The 13187-nt window shown below is 38.9% G+C and overlaps 1 protein-coding gene across 1 annotated transcript in view; it reads left to right on the forward strand.

The window, feature by feature from the left end:
* COP1 (COP1 E3 ubiquitin ligase) overlaps positions 1-13187 on the forward strand; it is a 125694-nt gene that overhangs the window by 16010 nt on the left and 96497 nt on the right. Inside the window, exons 7-8 of the mRNA XM_063165413.1 lie at positions 8254-8313; positions 10115-10191. Coding sequence (XP_063021483.1) covers positions 8254-8313; positions 10115-10191 — 137 coding nt within the window. The remainder of the gene's footprint in view (positions 1-8253; positions 8314-10114; positions 10192-13187) is intronic.

The raw sequence follows: 13187 nt of genomic DNA on the forward strand, positions 1-13187 counted from the left end.
ATGCCTTTCTCATCTGCATCAGTATCTATCTCTTTGGCTTTAGTAATAATTTTTAAAGGGTAACATCTTTTAAGGCCAAAGAAACTTAATTTTGCCTGCAGATCTCTGAAAACAGCCTTCAGGATGTTCTGAAATATATCAATTGGGGAAATACAGTTTATTTCAGCTCCTCCATGTCCCTGCTTGTGTATTCCCTCTGTTGCCAGGACTACTTCTATGTTATTTTGTACCCCCCTCTATATTCCAGTGTGAAATGCAGACTGTCACATCTGCAAAGACTTCTGTGCAGGCCTGTCAATTCTGTCCCTGCCCTAGAGCTTAGTGTCTGGCCTTGCCATTTATTCTGAGGAAAATGAGGACTTGTCAGACTTGTAGCAGTCTTTGCTCTTGCTTGATAAGGGTAAGAAAGATAAAAATCAGTGGTAGATGCATGCAAAGTACAGACCAGTCCTTAGGGTAGTTTTATATCTCAAAATCTGTCTTGGCAGTCAGTTTACACATAGAGAAATTGGTGCTTCCTTTTTGGTAAATGATGAGGTCCTTTCTGTAGCTGGTGGAGCTTGTGGCAAGCACCCCTTTCTGGAGGGGCTTTGTGGGGATAACAGAGGAGTTTGTGCTTGGGGTAAGGCAGTGGTGAGGTATCCAGACTGCAGAAAGCCTGGGATGGTGGCCTGGAAAGTGAGTATGGGGGGTTAAGTGACCATATTAATGATGCAGTCAAGGTTATCAGAGCTTCTGAAGTTCACTGTAGCTTCTTTTGATCCTGTGAGAGGTGACTTGACCAGGTTTTTGGTGTTGAGATGACTTTGAGGTGTTAGAAAGTCTTTTTTTCTTAGCTTTGAGACTGATGAAGACGACAGGATTCTTTGGCTCTCATTTTCAAGGTTATTTATTTTTTTTTTAATCTATAACATTTGTTCTCTGGCTTGCTGTGGTTTGTCTGGTAGGTTGGGTTGAGGCATACTGACTGCTTTGGGGTGGTTATTTTTTAATACAAAAAACTACGTGTACATTATTTACAATAATTTTTTAATACTTATCACTTAGACTGTTTTTAATCTAAAAGTGCTGCTATTACAGGAGAAGAGGAGGACAAGAAGAAGGAGAGACTGGACATGCTCAGATTCTTTTATTTTGCTTCTTGAACTTCTATTCTAAAAACTTTAAAATTTTATATTTTCACTTAGTGATAAATTCACCATCATTCTATTTAAACTTTTGTGGTTTGTAACTTTTAGCACAAAGTTGGTAATTGTTTTAATTGACTCTGTGCTAAGATCTCTGAGCCCCCTGTCAGGGTCTCTAGTCCTTCAGGGTAGTTAGAGGAATTTTTTGGGTTCTGACAGTGACTGTTTAAGAACTGAGCTCAAGCAATATGTGTGGATCCTGGAACAGTGATGTATTGCACATCATTGAGTCATATTATGGGGACGAGCATGACCTTTTTTCCTTTCTTAATTCAAGCTTGGATAGCTGCAGAGTAAATGCAATTTCACTCAGTAAGCCATAGCTGTAAAGATAAGTTCTTAATAAATAAAAACTATTTTTTTAATGTATGCTCCTGAGTTCTTCTTTCTAATTTTTGGCGTAAATGTTTAATAGAACTTTTTAAACTTTGCTTCTTAATATACCTCTTTGAATACTATTTAGTGCAAGATTTTATTAACAAGTTTCATTTACTACATGCTCCAAGTTCTTACAGAGGGACTTTTGTAACTGAATACAGATATTGCCTCAGAGCTAGTGTACCTGTATAGTATTTCCCAAGTTCAGAGCAGATGATTAACCACCTGTAACTCTCCTTGCCTACTTCACTCGTAAACTATGGATTTTTTTCTCTTGCATTAATGAAATGGTGTCTTCTGAGCATATTGCAGTGGGCTTACAGCTAGAAGAAAACTATCTTTTAGACTTGTACTTCAGAATATTGGTGCAGTCAAGTCTTTTGACAAATGCCTCTTTGCCACTTTCTCATAATTTCTCTAGAAGATAAATGTGAGGTTCAGCACCTGCAGCAGTTTCTATTAGAAATCCTGTTTTGATCTCTTCATAACTTTTCAAAATGTTGATCTCTCAGGCTAGAATTTACTGCATGTTTTTTGCACGAAGGTGCTTGCAAGCCCTTTTTCTTTTGAAGTTTATGTATTTTGTTTTCTTTTTGACCTAGAGCAATATGGCAAAAACCCAAATCCTTGGCAATAGTAATAGAAAAAAAATAGTCTTACTTTAGAAAAGATGGAAAACAAATGTCTAAAGCTTAAAAATACTTTTTCACACAAACAACAGATAGTTTTGGAGGGGAGTAATGTATTGATCACTCACAGCAGTTGGATGTCTGTCCCTAAGGCAGACTTAGCATGGCTGAGTGCCTTTCCATATGTGTACACAGTTAATTGAATGCACACTCTGCTTTTTGTTTTTTTAATCCAGAGTCCTGTTCTGTTGATATTAAGGACTGAAAAGTCTGGAAGGTCAACTTTAATAATGAAATATTATATCTTGGTAGTGGTGGCTGTTTATTACTATTTTCCAAGGAAACCAAATGCAGCTGCCTGTGACTTCTTAGAGTTCTTGCTTTCACACGTGTGTTGCATAAATGCTTTTGCAAATTTAACTTTGTTAATTTTAAATGTTCACGTGTTCTTTCATCTTGAACACTTTGTGAGCAAACTGATTATATCAGTTAATTCTCCCCACTTTTATGTTCAGTACTTTAAAGAAGAGACCTTGCTAATTGTCTGGTCAGTATTTGAATGTCTTCAAACAGTTAGACAGCACCATATATATCATATAGATAATTTATGCTTAAATATTATTAGCTCAGCTACCTGATGGTGTTTCTGTCAAGCAGCACCATTGCTTACTGAAGGAGAATACTGAGCTTGATGATTGGTATCACAAATCAAGTTCTACACAGGTGCTTTTCTCTGGGTGCATTCATGTTTCCCTTGGCAGATGTCACTTCATTTTTATTTTTTCTTTCTCATAATGTGATATTAAGTCTCTCATGTCTGACAAACAAGGCCTCTTTGATGTCTGCTAATGCATAAGTCTGGTTTTTAGCTGATAAAACATCCTGGGACAGAAAAATAATCCTGAAGTGTCTCAGGCTTGTGGCACTGAGTGCCTGCTCAGCGTTTCAGAATCATCGCTGTTCTTTGCACTCTCAAATGTTAGACACTAAAAATAAGAGGAGTTATTAGTTATTGTGGGCTAATTGCTGGGAATTCTAAGCATGAATTCTCCAGGGATGTCATTACCCTGTGTTAATCACTTCACCTGTCAAGCCTTATGTTCTGCATGTTCACACATGGATGAACTAATGAGTAAGCAAGAGGAGGTGGCAGAACCAGGAATCAGTCATGCTCTTTTGTTGTCATGTGGTCTTGATTACATTTCAGGACTCCTGGGAATTTATAGCTGGAGTAATCTGGTCCCTATCCACTGCACTTACCTGGTATTTAAATCTATTTGCATTTCTGAGTTACTGAATGAGAGATGTGAGCTCCAGAAGCCGTGATAAGAAGCCCAAGGATACAGGGAGCGTGTGAGCAGCAAACTAAAAATTGTCATAGTGGTATCAGTGTATACAGCTGGCTCTCCTTGCTGCACTGGAGAGGTCTTGCAAAGAAAGCACCTATTACTGATACATTAAACTCCAAGGCAATTAGTCTAATTGTTTAGGCAGCTTTGTTCCCTTCCCCAGGTGTCCTTATCTCAGGAGGCTTTTCTGTCAGACCCTATCACTAAGCTTTCAGAACATATTTCCTCCATACTGTAGGATGTAAATGAGGGGGAGGAGTATAAAAGATATGAAATATACTTTATCAGCCTGGCATCTCCCTTATCCTGCCTTTGGGAATTCTGTGTGTTAAACAGCCTGGATGCTCTCAAGCCTTTCTGTTAGCTCTTCCCCAGTTGTGAGGAAACATTTATCATTTGGAGGAAGTATTGATCAGAGAAGAAATATTCTCAGCAGATAAATGTGTTCTAGATGGACTGTCCACATGTTTAAGAGGCTTGAATGCCATATTTCACTAATGAAACTTGTGGAGGCTCAGGTGTTCTTGTCTTCATACCAATAAAAGTCTTGTACCTGCTTCTAGTTGTGCAAGGAAATTGTAACAGAGAGGTATTTTGTCAAAATAAGTGATATTTGAAATTAGTTTCTAAGACTAAAATTTCTCTAAGGTCTGAAGATGACTTTAATGCCACAGTTGCCCTGTATGTTGTAAAAGGCTCTGCATCCAAACCAATAATGGAAAGAAAACCCAGAGACAGACAAGACTTCCAGAGAGAGAAACTGATCTTATTGTGCATTGTCATTGAGGTATTGTATTCTGCAGACAGAAATTAATTTCACTGGGTACCTTTAGAAAAGTTTCAGCTGTTGATAGTGAAGTTTGCACTGTGGCTTGTTGATGCAGTACTTGGTGGAAGAACAGGAAGTAGGAAGATTCTGATTTGGATGGATGAAGCTACAGGACAGAATTAAGGGTTTATTTACAGTGACTGCCTGGTTTATACTCCTTGGGTGGGCAGGTGATAATTTTTGTCTCATCCTGGTTGGTGCAATGGCTTTGTGTGTCTGGGAAAACGATGTTTTCTCTAATAATAGTCTCATCTGTTTGTCTGGATCTATGGTATCTATGGATCTATGATAGATCTGTGGATCTATCTACTCCACAGGGAGTCTGGATCAGAGCCTGGAAGGTGTGTTACTGTACATAAAATGGCCTGTGAGCTTCCAAAAGGTGTGAATCCAGATGCTCTGTTTAAGCTGCTTATTAGAATAGTGTTGCTGATTTTGCAGTATTTCTGTAGAAAATAAATCCTGCTGTACTTTGCTTTATCAAGAAAAAGCCTTTTTTTTTTTGGGGTTTGGTTTTTTTTTCTTTTTGTTCTTTGCTGTTCTGTGCTTTTTCTAGGATTTCTAGGAAAGAGTTGGTCAAGGTCCTATGGCTCCTTCCCATGTGCATTTTCCTAGGCCGTCTTTGTGGCACTGGGAGGCTCTGCTGAGCTTTTAGTTTTTTGCAAACCCTTAGAACTGGCACCAGGAGACCCAGTCAGGAGTGCTTGTTGTCCATGCTGTACAAACACAAGGCAGGAAGTTGCTGCCTCCCAAGGGGCCCTTGCTCCAGGAAAAACAGGAAGCTCCAGGATGAAACCTTAATGCTGTACCCAGATAGTTTTGTTAGTAGATGGTTACCCAAAATCAAAATGACCATGACCTGGTGAGGTCATGGTAAAGTGTAAGTTCTTGGTAGCTTCTTGAACATCCAAAATCCCTTTTTCAGGGTTATAAAAATGTTTTGAAGTTGTAGCTGTTCTTCTGTATATATGCCCTGATGTGAAAAATGGGACCAGAATGTTACACACCTGCTTATTGTAGTTCATTCACTCAAATTGAAATTGAGGTTTAACCACTGAATTAAGGACCTTCTCCTTGTCCATATTGGCCTTTTAATTTCTGGGAAAGCATCTGTGTCTGAAAAGAGAGTTTATAGTATGTGCTTCTCTCCAAGCATACATTTCAGTGTTTGTTGGAAGTGCTTTTGCTGACTTAATCCAAAGTCTTACAGGTGTGATTCTGCCCATCACTGGGACAGGACTTGGCTTGCTTTCTGTGCCCAACAGTGAAAATTAAATTAAGAGTTCTTAAATCTGAATATACTGCAAGAACTATAATTCATTTAGTTTTCCTTACATGTCCCTCAAAGGCTGGCAATTATAAATTGGTAGTCTCATTTTTCAAAATTTAATTGGAATGAATGTGGATTGATTTAAGGTCTCTGATAGATTAAAACACTTCAACTAACATACCAAGAAACCAGAGGTTTCAGTGTAGACATGAATTCGTTTTATGCTGATGGCATGAGAAGACTCCTCCTAAAACAAGCATGAAACACTTGCCTCCTTTTTGAAGTTGCTGCTGTTGGGTAAGTTTATGGTAGGTTGTAACTAGAAGGAAGAATTGATAAATAAAAGTACCAGATCTCATGCTCTTGGCTGTGTGCAATAGTTAATGAAAGCTGGCCAATAAAAAGTCTCTGCTCTGGTTTCTATAAAAAATATCCTGTTTATGTCATGGCAACAACTGTCAATTATTCTTCAGAGGCCCAGTTTGGCTGGGAGCCAGTACATTGTAGAATAGCTGATTTCCTCACTGTAATTTTGGAACTTGTAAGTGGTATTGTAGCTTCTTTTTAAATGGGATTTATGAATGTGGGGGACTAATGGTATTTTCTAGAGCTGGGTTCAGGCAGGACCCATGCTGTGCAAGTGTCACTTAACTTTGCCACTAATCTTGGAGCTGTAGCACCACCTGCTATTCTTGCTGTAGGTTTTGAGAGTGAAAATGGAATTATCTGTTATGGTGTCGTGATTTGTAAATTATCTGTGGCAGTCTAGTTCTAAACCATTAAACTTGTGCTGTCTGTGCCTCAAATTAAATGTAAGCTGAAACTTTCAGAGTACAGAGATTAGGATACGTTTCTAATGTCATCTTATTCAAAGAAGCAGCCATGTTGGAAATAGGTGTGGATCCATCAGTCATTTCTTCTGTTTTCAGAGACAAAAGCTTTTGTTAGTGTTTAAAAGGTAAATTAAAATGGTGGATTATTTAATGCAGAACACACAGATGTTTGGAATGCCTCACTATGAGAGTGGTTTAAATTGTGTTTTTTGTTTAAGTAAAAACTTCTGCCTCTTAAAGGATCAAACTTGAGCACTTGAGTGAATAATTCTTTGGGAGTAGCTTGCCAGATATTCTTTGGAATATATCATACTGAGAGTAATATGTCTCACCAAACCAGTAACTTTGGATTTGGGCAATTTAATATTCTGTTGTAAAGCTGAAAGTACAAAAATTTATGTTTTTGGAGAATGTGTTGTGCTTAAACTTTCAATGGACTTAACAGTAAATACTGTAAATTCAGTAAATGCTTCTGGTCATGGGTCACCTTGCTGGTTGTCTCTAAATTTTTACTGGAAGCTGTGGAGAGTCAGGTGGATTTCCAGTTCTTTGTGTATTTATTACATTTATGTGTCTCACTGAACCAGACTTGCACTGGAGCTGTGTTTTGTCAGGAGCTCTCACCTAGAGGAGAATGTGTGTGTGTTTGGGCCCTGCAAGGCTGGGTTTAGGCTCTGTGGGTGTTTGGGTAGGATATAGCTGCTGAATAAACAGGTAAGGAGATTATGTCCTTGCTTAGGTGTAAACAGTTGTCAAGTCTGTGGCTTCAGTTGCTTGAGGTGAGTGAAGCCAGCTTGCTGAGTGACTAAAAACCTGGAAGATATTATGTGTGGCACAGAGAAGGGAAAGGAAATGCTGGCTGGTGAGAGGGGAAGTCTCCTTCTGACCCTTTCAGGTGTAGCCCTCAAATTGACTGGAGTTTGTGGTGTAATCCAAGGTAGGTATCACACCTTTGGAAGGAGTGGTGCCTTGATACCATGTGGTGCTTGCTCTGTGCCAGGAGCAAATATTGCTCTGGTGGTCAAAACAGGTTTTTTCCAATGCAGAAACTTAATGACAAAGTTTAAATTGGCAAGAGACAGGTTAACAGCTGGGATGAGAATTAGTCTTGATACCTTTTAGCAAAACATTTTGTGTTTAGTTGAAGGGTGAAATGATCATTGTCTTTCACTGTGTTTTTTTTCTAATTGTGACTGGACAAGTGAGAATGGTTTAAAAGCGGAAGAGTGAGTTTAGATATTAGGGAAAAATTCTTCCCTGTGAGGGTGGACAGGCCCTGGCACAGGGTGCCCAGAGTAGCTGTGGCTGCCCCTGGATCCTGGAAGTGTTCAGGGCCAGGGTTGAAGGGCTTGGAGCAACCTGGTCTAATGGAAAGTGTCCCTGCCTGGAGCAGAGGATGGAATGAGATAATCTTTAAGGTCACATGTAACCCACACCACATTGTGATTCTATACTCAGTGTTTGCAAACCAGTTACACCTTACCTGAGACATGTTAGAAGAGTATTACAGTATGACTTTGCATTATGTGGATCTCTGTGATTGACATCAAAATACCTCCTGCTCTTGTTTCACATTGTTTCAAAGTAACAGCTTTTTCCCGAATGTGGTTTGTGTGCACACTTATGTTAATATGTACATTTAAACTTCCTGCCTGGTGACTTTTGAATTGTGTGGCACACCAGTGAAGATAGTTCAGGTTCCTCTCTGGAAAGATTGTAATTTATCTTGGTGGTGCAGTGCAGATTGATTTAGACTTCTCCCATTCTCTTTTCCACAGCAATTGGAGCAGATCCAGAAGGAGCTAAGTGTTCTGGAAGAAGATATTAAACGTGTAGAGGTGAGGTACCCAGACATTGTTCTGACTCTGGCAATTTTTCATTTTCATCAAGCTGTCTGCCTTGCTGTGAGGCTGCTGGCTTAAATTTATGGCATTTAAGTCAGTAATGGGAAAATGAACAGATGATGCTCTTTCTTTAATTTGTTCATTTAGTTGATGTGTGCAGGCTGCTGTTAGGTAGCTCTTATATAATCATGTCTTTGTGTTGCTAGTAAGTATTTTAGAGTAGTTGCTAGAAATCAGCAGCTGCTATATTGATCAGAATTTAAGATTTTTGTACGTTGCTGGCTGTTTGCACAGACTGTTTAAACCTTAGCAGCATCTAAGTCTTAAAATGGAGAGGTGTTGGAGATTCAGAAGAGGTTGTTATGCAGAGACTGGAACAAAACCAGCTCCTGCTGCATGTCAAAATTATTCCTGCTACTTCCTGGTAGAGTCCTCTTAATTCTGTACTAATGGCAATCTCTTGACATTTTTGCTAAGTATTATTTTCCAAGAATTTGTAACCCCATTAATGCAATCCTTCTGTCTTCAGTGACTCTTTAGGTTCTTCTTGGTCCTTTCCTATAATCATTCTGATGTTTAATCTTGCAGTAGGAAGCTGATATTTCAGGAATACGTCAGACTGCCACCTCTCCAAATATCATTCCCTTAAAGCTTCTTGGGAATCAGTTTGTAGGTCTGCTTTGGTCAGCATGTGTTCCCAACTACCTCCCAAAAAGCCTTTTAGATTTCTTAATGCAATTAATATGTGTGCTGATGAATTAGCAAAATAGAAATATGACTGACAACTGCAAGAATTCCCATTTATCTGATAGCTATTTGGGTTTTTTCAAACTTCTTTTCCTAAATTTCTCAGCTTTGATGAAATAAATATACCTTAGTGTGTTTTCTTCTCACTGGTAAAATAAGTCTTGAGATCTAGGAGAAACTATTCCCAAAAGCTGTGAGATCTCTCAAAGAGCATCCAGCTACCTGTTTCTGTGCTCTTTAATCAGGCATTTCAGTGGGCTGTATTCCTGGGGTGTGATGCTGACCTTGGCTCTGACCTCTAAAGCCTGGGATCTCTCTTGTCACAAATATCCTTCTTTCTACCTACCAACTAATAGGCACCTAGTGGGAGTTTGAAAGCACAAGTAATAATTGTCCTGAGAACACTTTGCCCCTCAACTAATGAGCTGATGCATCCTTCATAGCTTCCATTTCCCAAACAGATGAAAGCCAGTCTCATACTGGGTACACAGCAGTGACTTAGGCTGGGAGGGACAAAGCCAAGTTTATGTGCAAAGTTTATCTCTTGTGCAGTGGTCCCACAGAGGACTGACATCTACTTTTAAGTCTGTGGCACCACCTTTGCCCTGTTGCCTTGTGACTGTTCTTGCCATGACCCATATCCAGCTTTACTTTCCAGTTCTGAAGGCTGTTAGATAAGCTTGCACATATCTCAAAAATGCAGTTACAGCTTGCTTGTCCTGCCACATTTAAGGGAGATGCTGGGTTAGAGGCAGTTGGATGATAACCAAATCTGTTGGGTTTTTTGGAGTGTAAGCTCCAAAACTGCCACTCTTGAAACACAGAACACCACAGCTATAGGAATTTTGAAACCTGGTTCAAATGGTAACTGAAAAAAATGGAAGAAAATCAATGAATTTCTCAGGTATAGGTTAAGATTTTTAGGTAAGAGTTAATTAAATGTAGACACAGTTGGTTACCTGCATGGAAAAGCAGCAGTAATCTGTGAACACCTGCATTAGACATAGATGTTTTGTCAGCTCTGATGTAACATGGCTTTCTGTTTCAGGAGATGAGTGGCCTGTACTCCCCAGTCAGTGAGGACAGCACAGTGCCACAGTTTGAGGCTCCCTCACCTTCACACAGGTATGGAGCTTGCAACTCAACTTGGGTTTTAAACTGTACATGTTTCACTCTACTTACTAGTGCTTTCCAAGCAGTGCCAAAACACAAACAAAACTGGTTTTTGAGTGCTGCACAGTATTTTCCTGTTGTGCTTGTAATTGCTGTAAACTTTATGTGAACAAAGAAGTAAAGAAAAAGTCATTTGAGCCTGCATTTGGATGAGAAATCTGCTCTGATTCAGATGCCATGAAAAACTGATGACTTTAAATGTCATGTGAATTAGTAAACTTGAGTCATAAGCCTTTGCTATGGAATAAAATATTACTGTTATTTATATGCTACCTTTTCTGAACATTGTGCTGTTCTGCTTGGCACATGAAAGGTCTTAATTTTGGATGATATTGGAGTGCTCTGGCTTCCCTAATCAGCATGGATAGCTAAAGGTATGGGCTCAGATCAGAATTTGAAATGTACAGCCTATTGATTCTGTTTATCTGCTGTCTGGTTTGATTTAATGAAATGCCTTTCTAATAACATAATTCCATGTGTATTTTTGTCTGGAATATTGCACAGTCTGGTTTCTTGATGATAATAATGCAGATGCTTCTTGTATCCAAGTTGTAAGTGCCAGAGTTTGAAGTGCTCTACTTTACAGGCATGTCTTTTGCTCTAATTTCAACAGGGCCAGTTATGTTATTAAGTGATCATCTCTGCTATCTCTTAGAAGTAGAGTTCTCTGAACTGTCATTTTCTGTTATGAAATTGTACTGGTAGATTTTTTTTTTTTTTTGCAGTTAGCAGCTCTAAACCTAATAGCCCAGAAGTAAAAAATGATCAGATTTCTCCCCTTACAGAGACTTAGATACAGTGCTGTTGTGAGGAACCCAGCAATATTGGCTGGAATTTCCTACCAAGATGCTATTTCTAGACATGAGACCAATATCTCTCATATTTCTATGTAGTTCTGGCTATCCTGAGGGAAAGGACAGGAATATGGTCACAATGGATGGGAACAGCATTTCTAATTCAGTTCTTCACTGCTTCTTCAATTCTTTTTGGGTACAGATTTGTTTCTTGATATCGGGTATTGCTGTTTTGCCAAGAAGCAGCTTTGTGAAACTGATGAGATTCTTGTCAGGTTCCACTGCTTTTCTGGTTATTGGCTATTAAATAGATTGGTTTTACTCCATAGTACAGATGCTTGGGGTAAACTTGAGCACTGGTTGGGCAACATCAATTTGTTAGATGTTGGATGCCTCCAGGCCTAGAAACCTTCCTCTTTTAACAGGAGATTCTACTTATGAGTAAAAATGTATCTCTGTTACTTGAGCTGAGCTAACAAAGAAGCCCCCAAAGAACTTTTTTATTTGTTGAAAGCTGGAATAGCATTTTAAACCCAGGAATTTCAGTAAAAGAGTTGAGGGGAGAACAGTCTGCAGTGAGAGCTACACTGGTTTCTGTCTACTGAGAATTCCTTAACATTCCTTTATGCCTATTTATTTCATGTCCTAGGGGTCAATCAATCTCAGTTCTTGCCTGTGAAGATGTAAGATAGTATCAAAAAGAATTGTAGTGATCTGTGGATGGATGTGCTTCACCTGGGGTCTGCTGGCAGGGGGCAGTGGGATGGAGCCATGATGGGTGCAGAGACCATGGGCTCTTTATTCCTGCCTGTCTGGGTCCATCTTGGCTGTGTCTTGAATTTTGGGGTTTTCCCCTGGTACAACATGCCAGGGGTGTGATATAATAGGATATTTAGGTATTTTCTAAGGAATATGGGATTGCCTTTTTCTCTCTGCTTTAGAAAACCCCTTATCTTTTTCTTGGTGACATTCCTGTGTGAGAAGTAGCCTTGAGTGGTAGAAGAGAAATCAGTGTGTGGAAGAGTTATCTGACCAGGCATCAGTTGTTCCCAGAAGCTACTCCTGTAACCTCTATCCCTGCCCCATTTTGACAGTTTTATATAATTCAAGTAATTGCATTGGTGTGAATTACCATACATTAGATTCCAGGAAGGTCTACCACTTGAAACTAATTTTATTTTCAACATTAACTTAAAGTTTTGAAGAATATTTCAACAACATTCCTCCTTGGCAAGAATGCTGCAGAGCAGCTAATATGAAATATACTGTTTTTTTTTCTCTTAACTGAAATATTTAATCTCCAGAGTGCATTTTAGAGATGCCATGAACCACTAAGAGTGAAATACAAATATAGCTTGGGATGGATTCACTTCCATGTTAAAATGATATTGAACTTGCAGAGACTCTTTATAGCTTATCAGTGAATTAAAACAGTGTATTTAAATTGAAATATAACTTCACATACTTAACACACTGCTAATGAAATATAATTGTATAACACTTTAGTAATGTTCCTTATAAATAGTACAAGGTTATCACAGACTAGTGCTGAGAGGAAGAAAACTTCTTTAGCCTTTGTATTTAAAGTTCAAGAAAATAGAGTTCTTTGGAATTCAGTTTTATCTGGTCTCTGGTGACTTGCCCTTATTCATCTGCTTCCTTTAAATCACACGCTTGCTTCATTAACTTTCTGTTTCTTTTCATTGTTTGTAGCTTTTTTCTTCCCCATTTGTAACAGCTTCAAAATGTGAAATTACTTTGCCTTCCCCCAGCTTCCTTCAGAAGCTCTTCAGCAAAAACCCCAGCACGGTTATGATGTTCAGTACATCCTTGGCTGCAAGAAACACGTGTTTTCTCTTGTGCCTACACAGGGTGTGATGAAACATTAAATTGGGTAATAGCACACTGCTTGTTTACAGTGTTGCCTATTGCTTGGTTTGTATACTAATAGAGAACAAGAGGGGAAGAATAAGGGAAGAGAACAAATAGTTCTGTGTATGGCTTTTCTGAACAGGCACGTGTGTTATTTCTGCTCCCAGTAAATGGTGCAAACAGAAGATAGGAATAGGCAGCTACTCTGTGATGCTATCCAGGACTAAAAGCAATAACAAGCTATCTCTAATAGGAGTCTGAAGGATAATTCTGATCTAGAAA

This window comes from Melospiza melodia, chromosome 11, assembly GCF_035770615.1.
Source record: "Melospiza melodia melodia isolate bMelMel2 chromosome 11, bMelMel2.pri, whole genome shotgun sequence".
In the NCBI taxonomy this organism is placed as follows: domain Eukaryota; kingdom Metazoa; phylum Chordata; class Aves; order Passeriformes; family Passerellidae; genus Melospiza; species Melospiza melodia.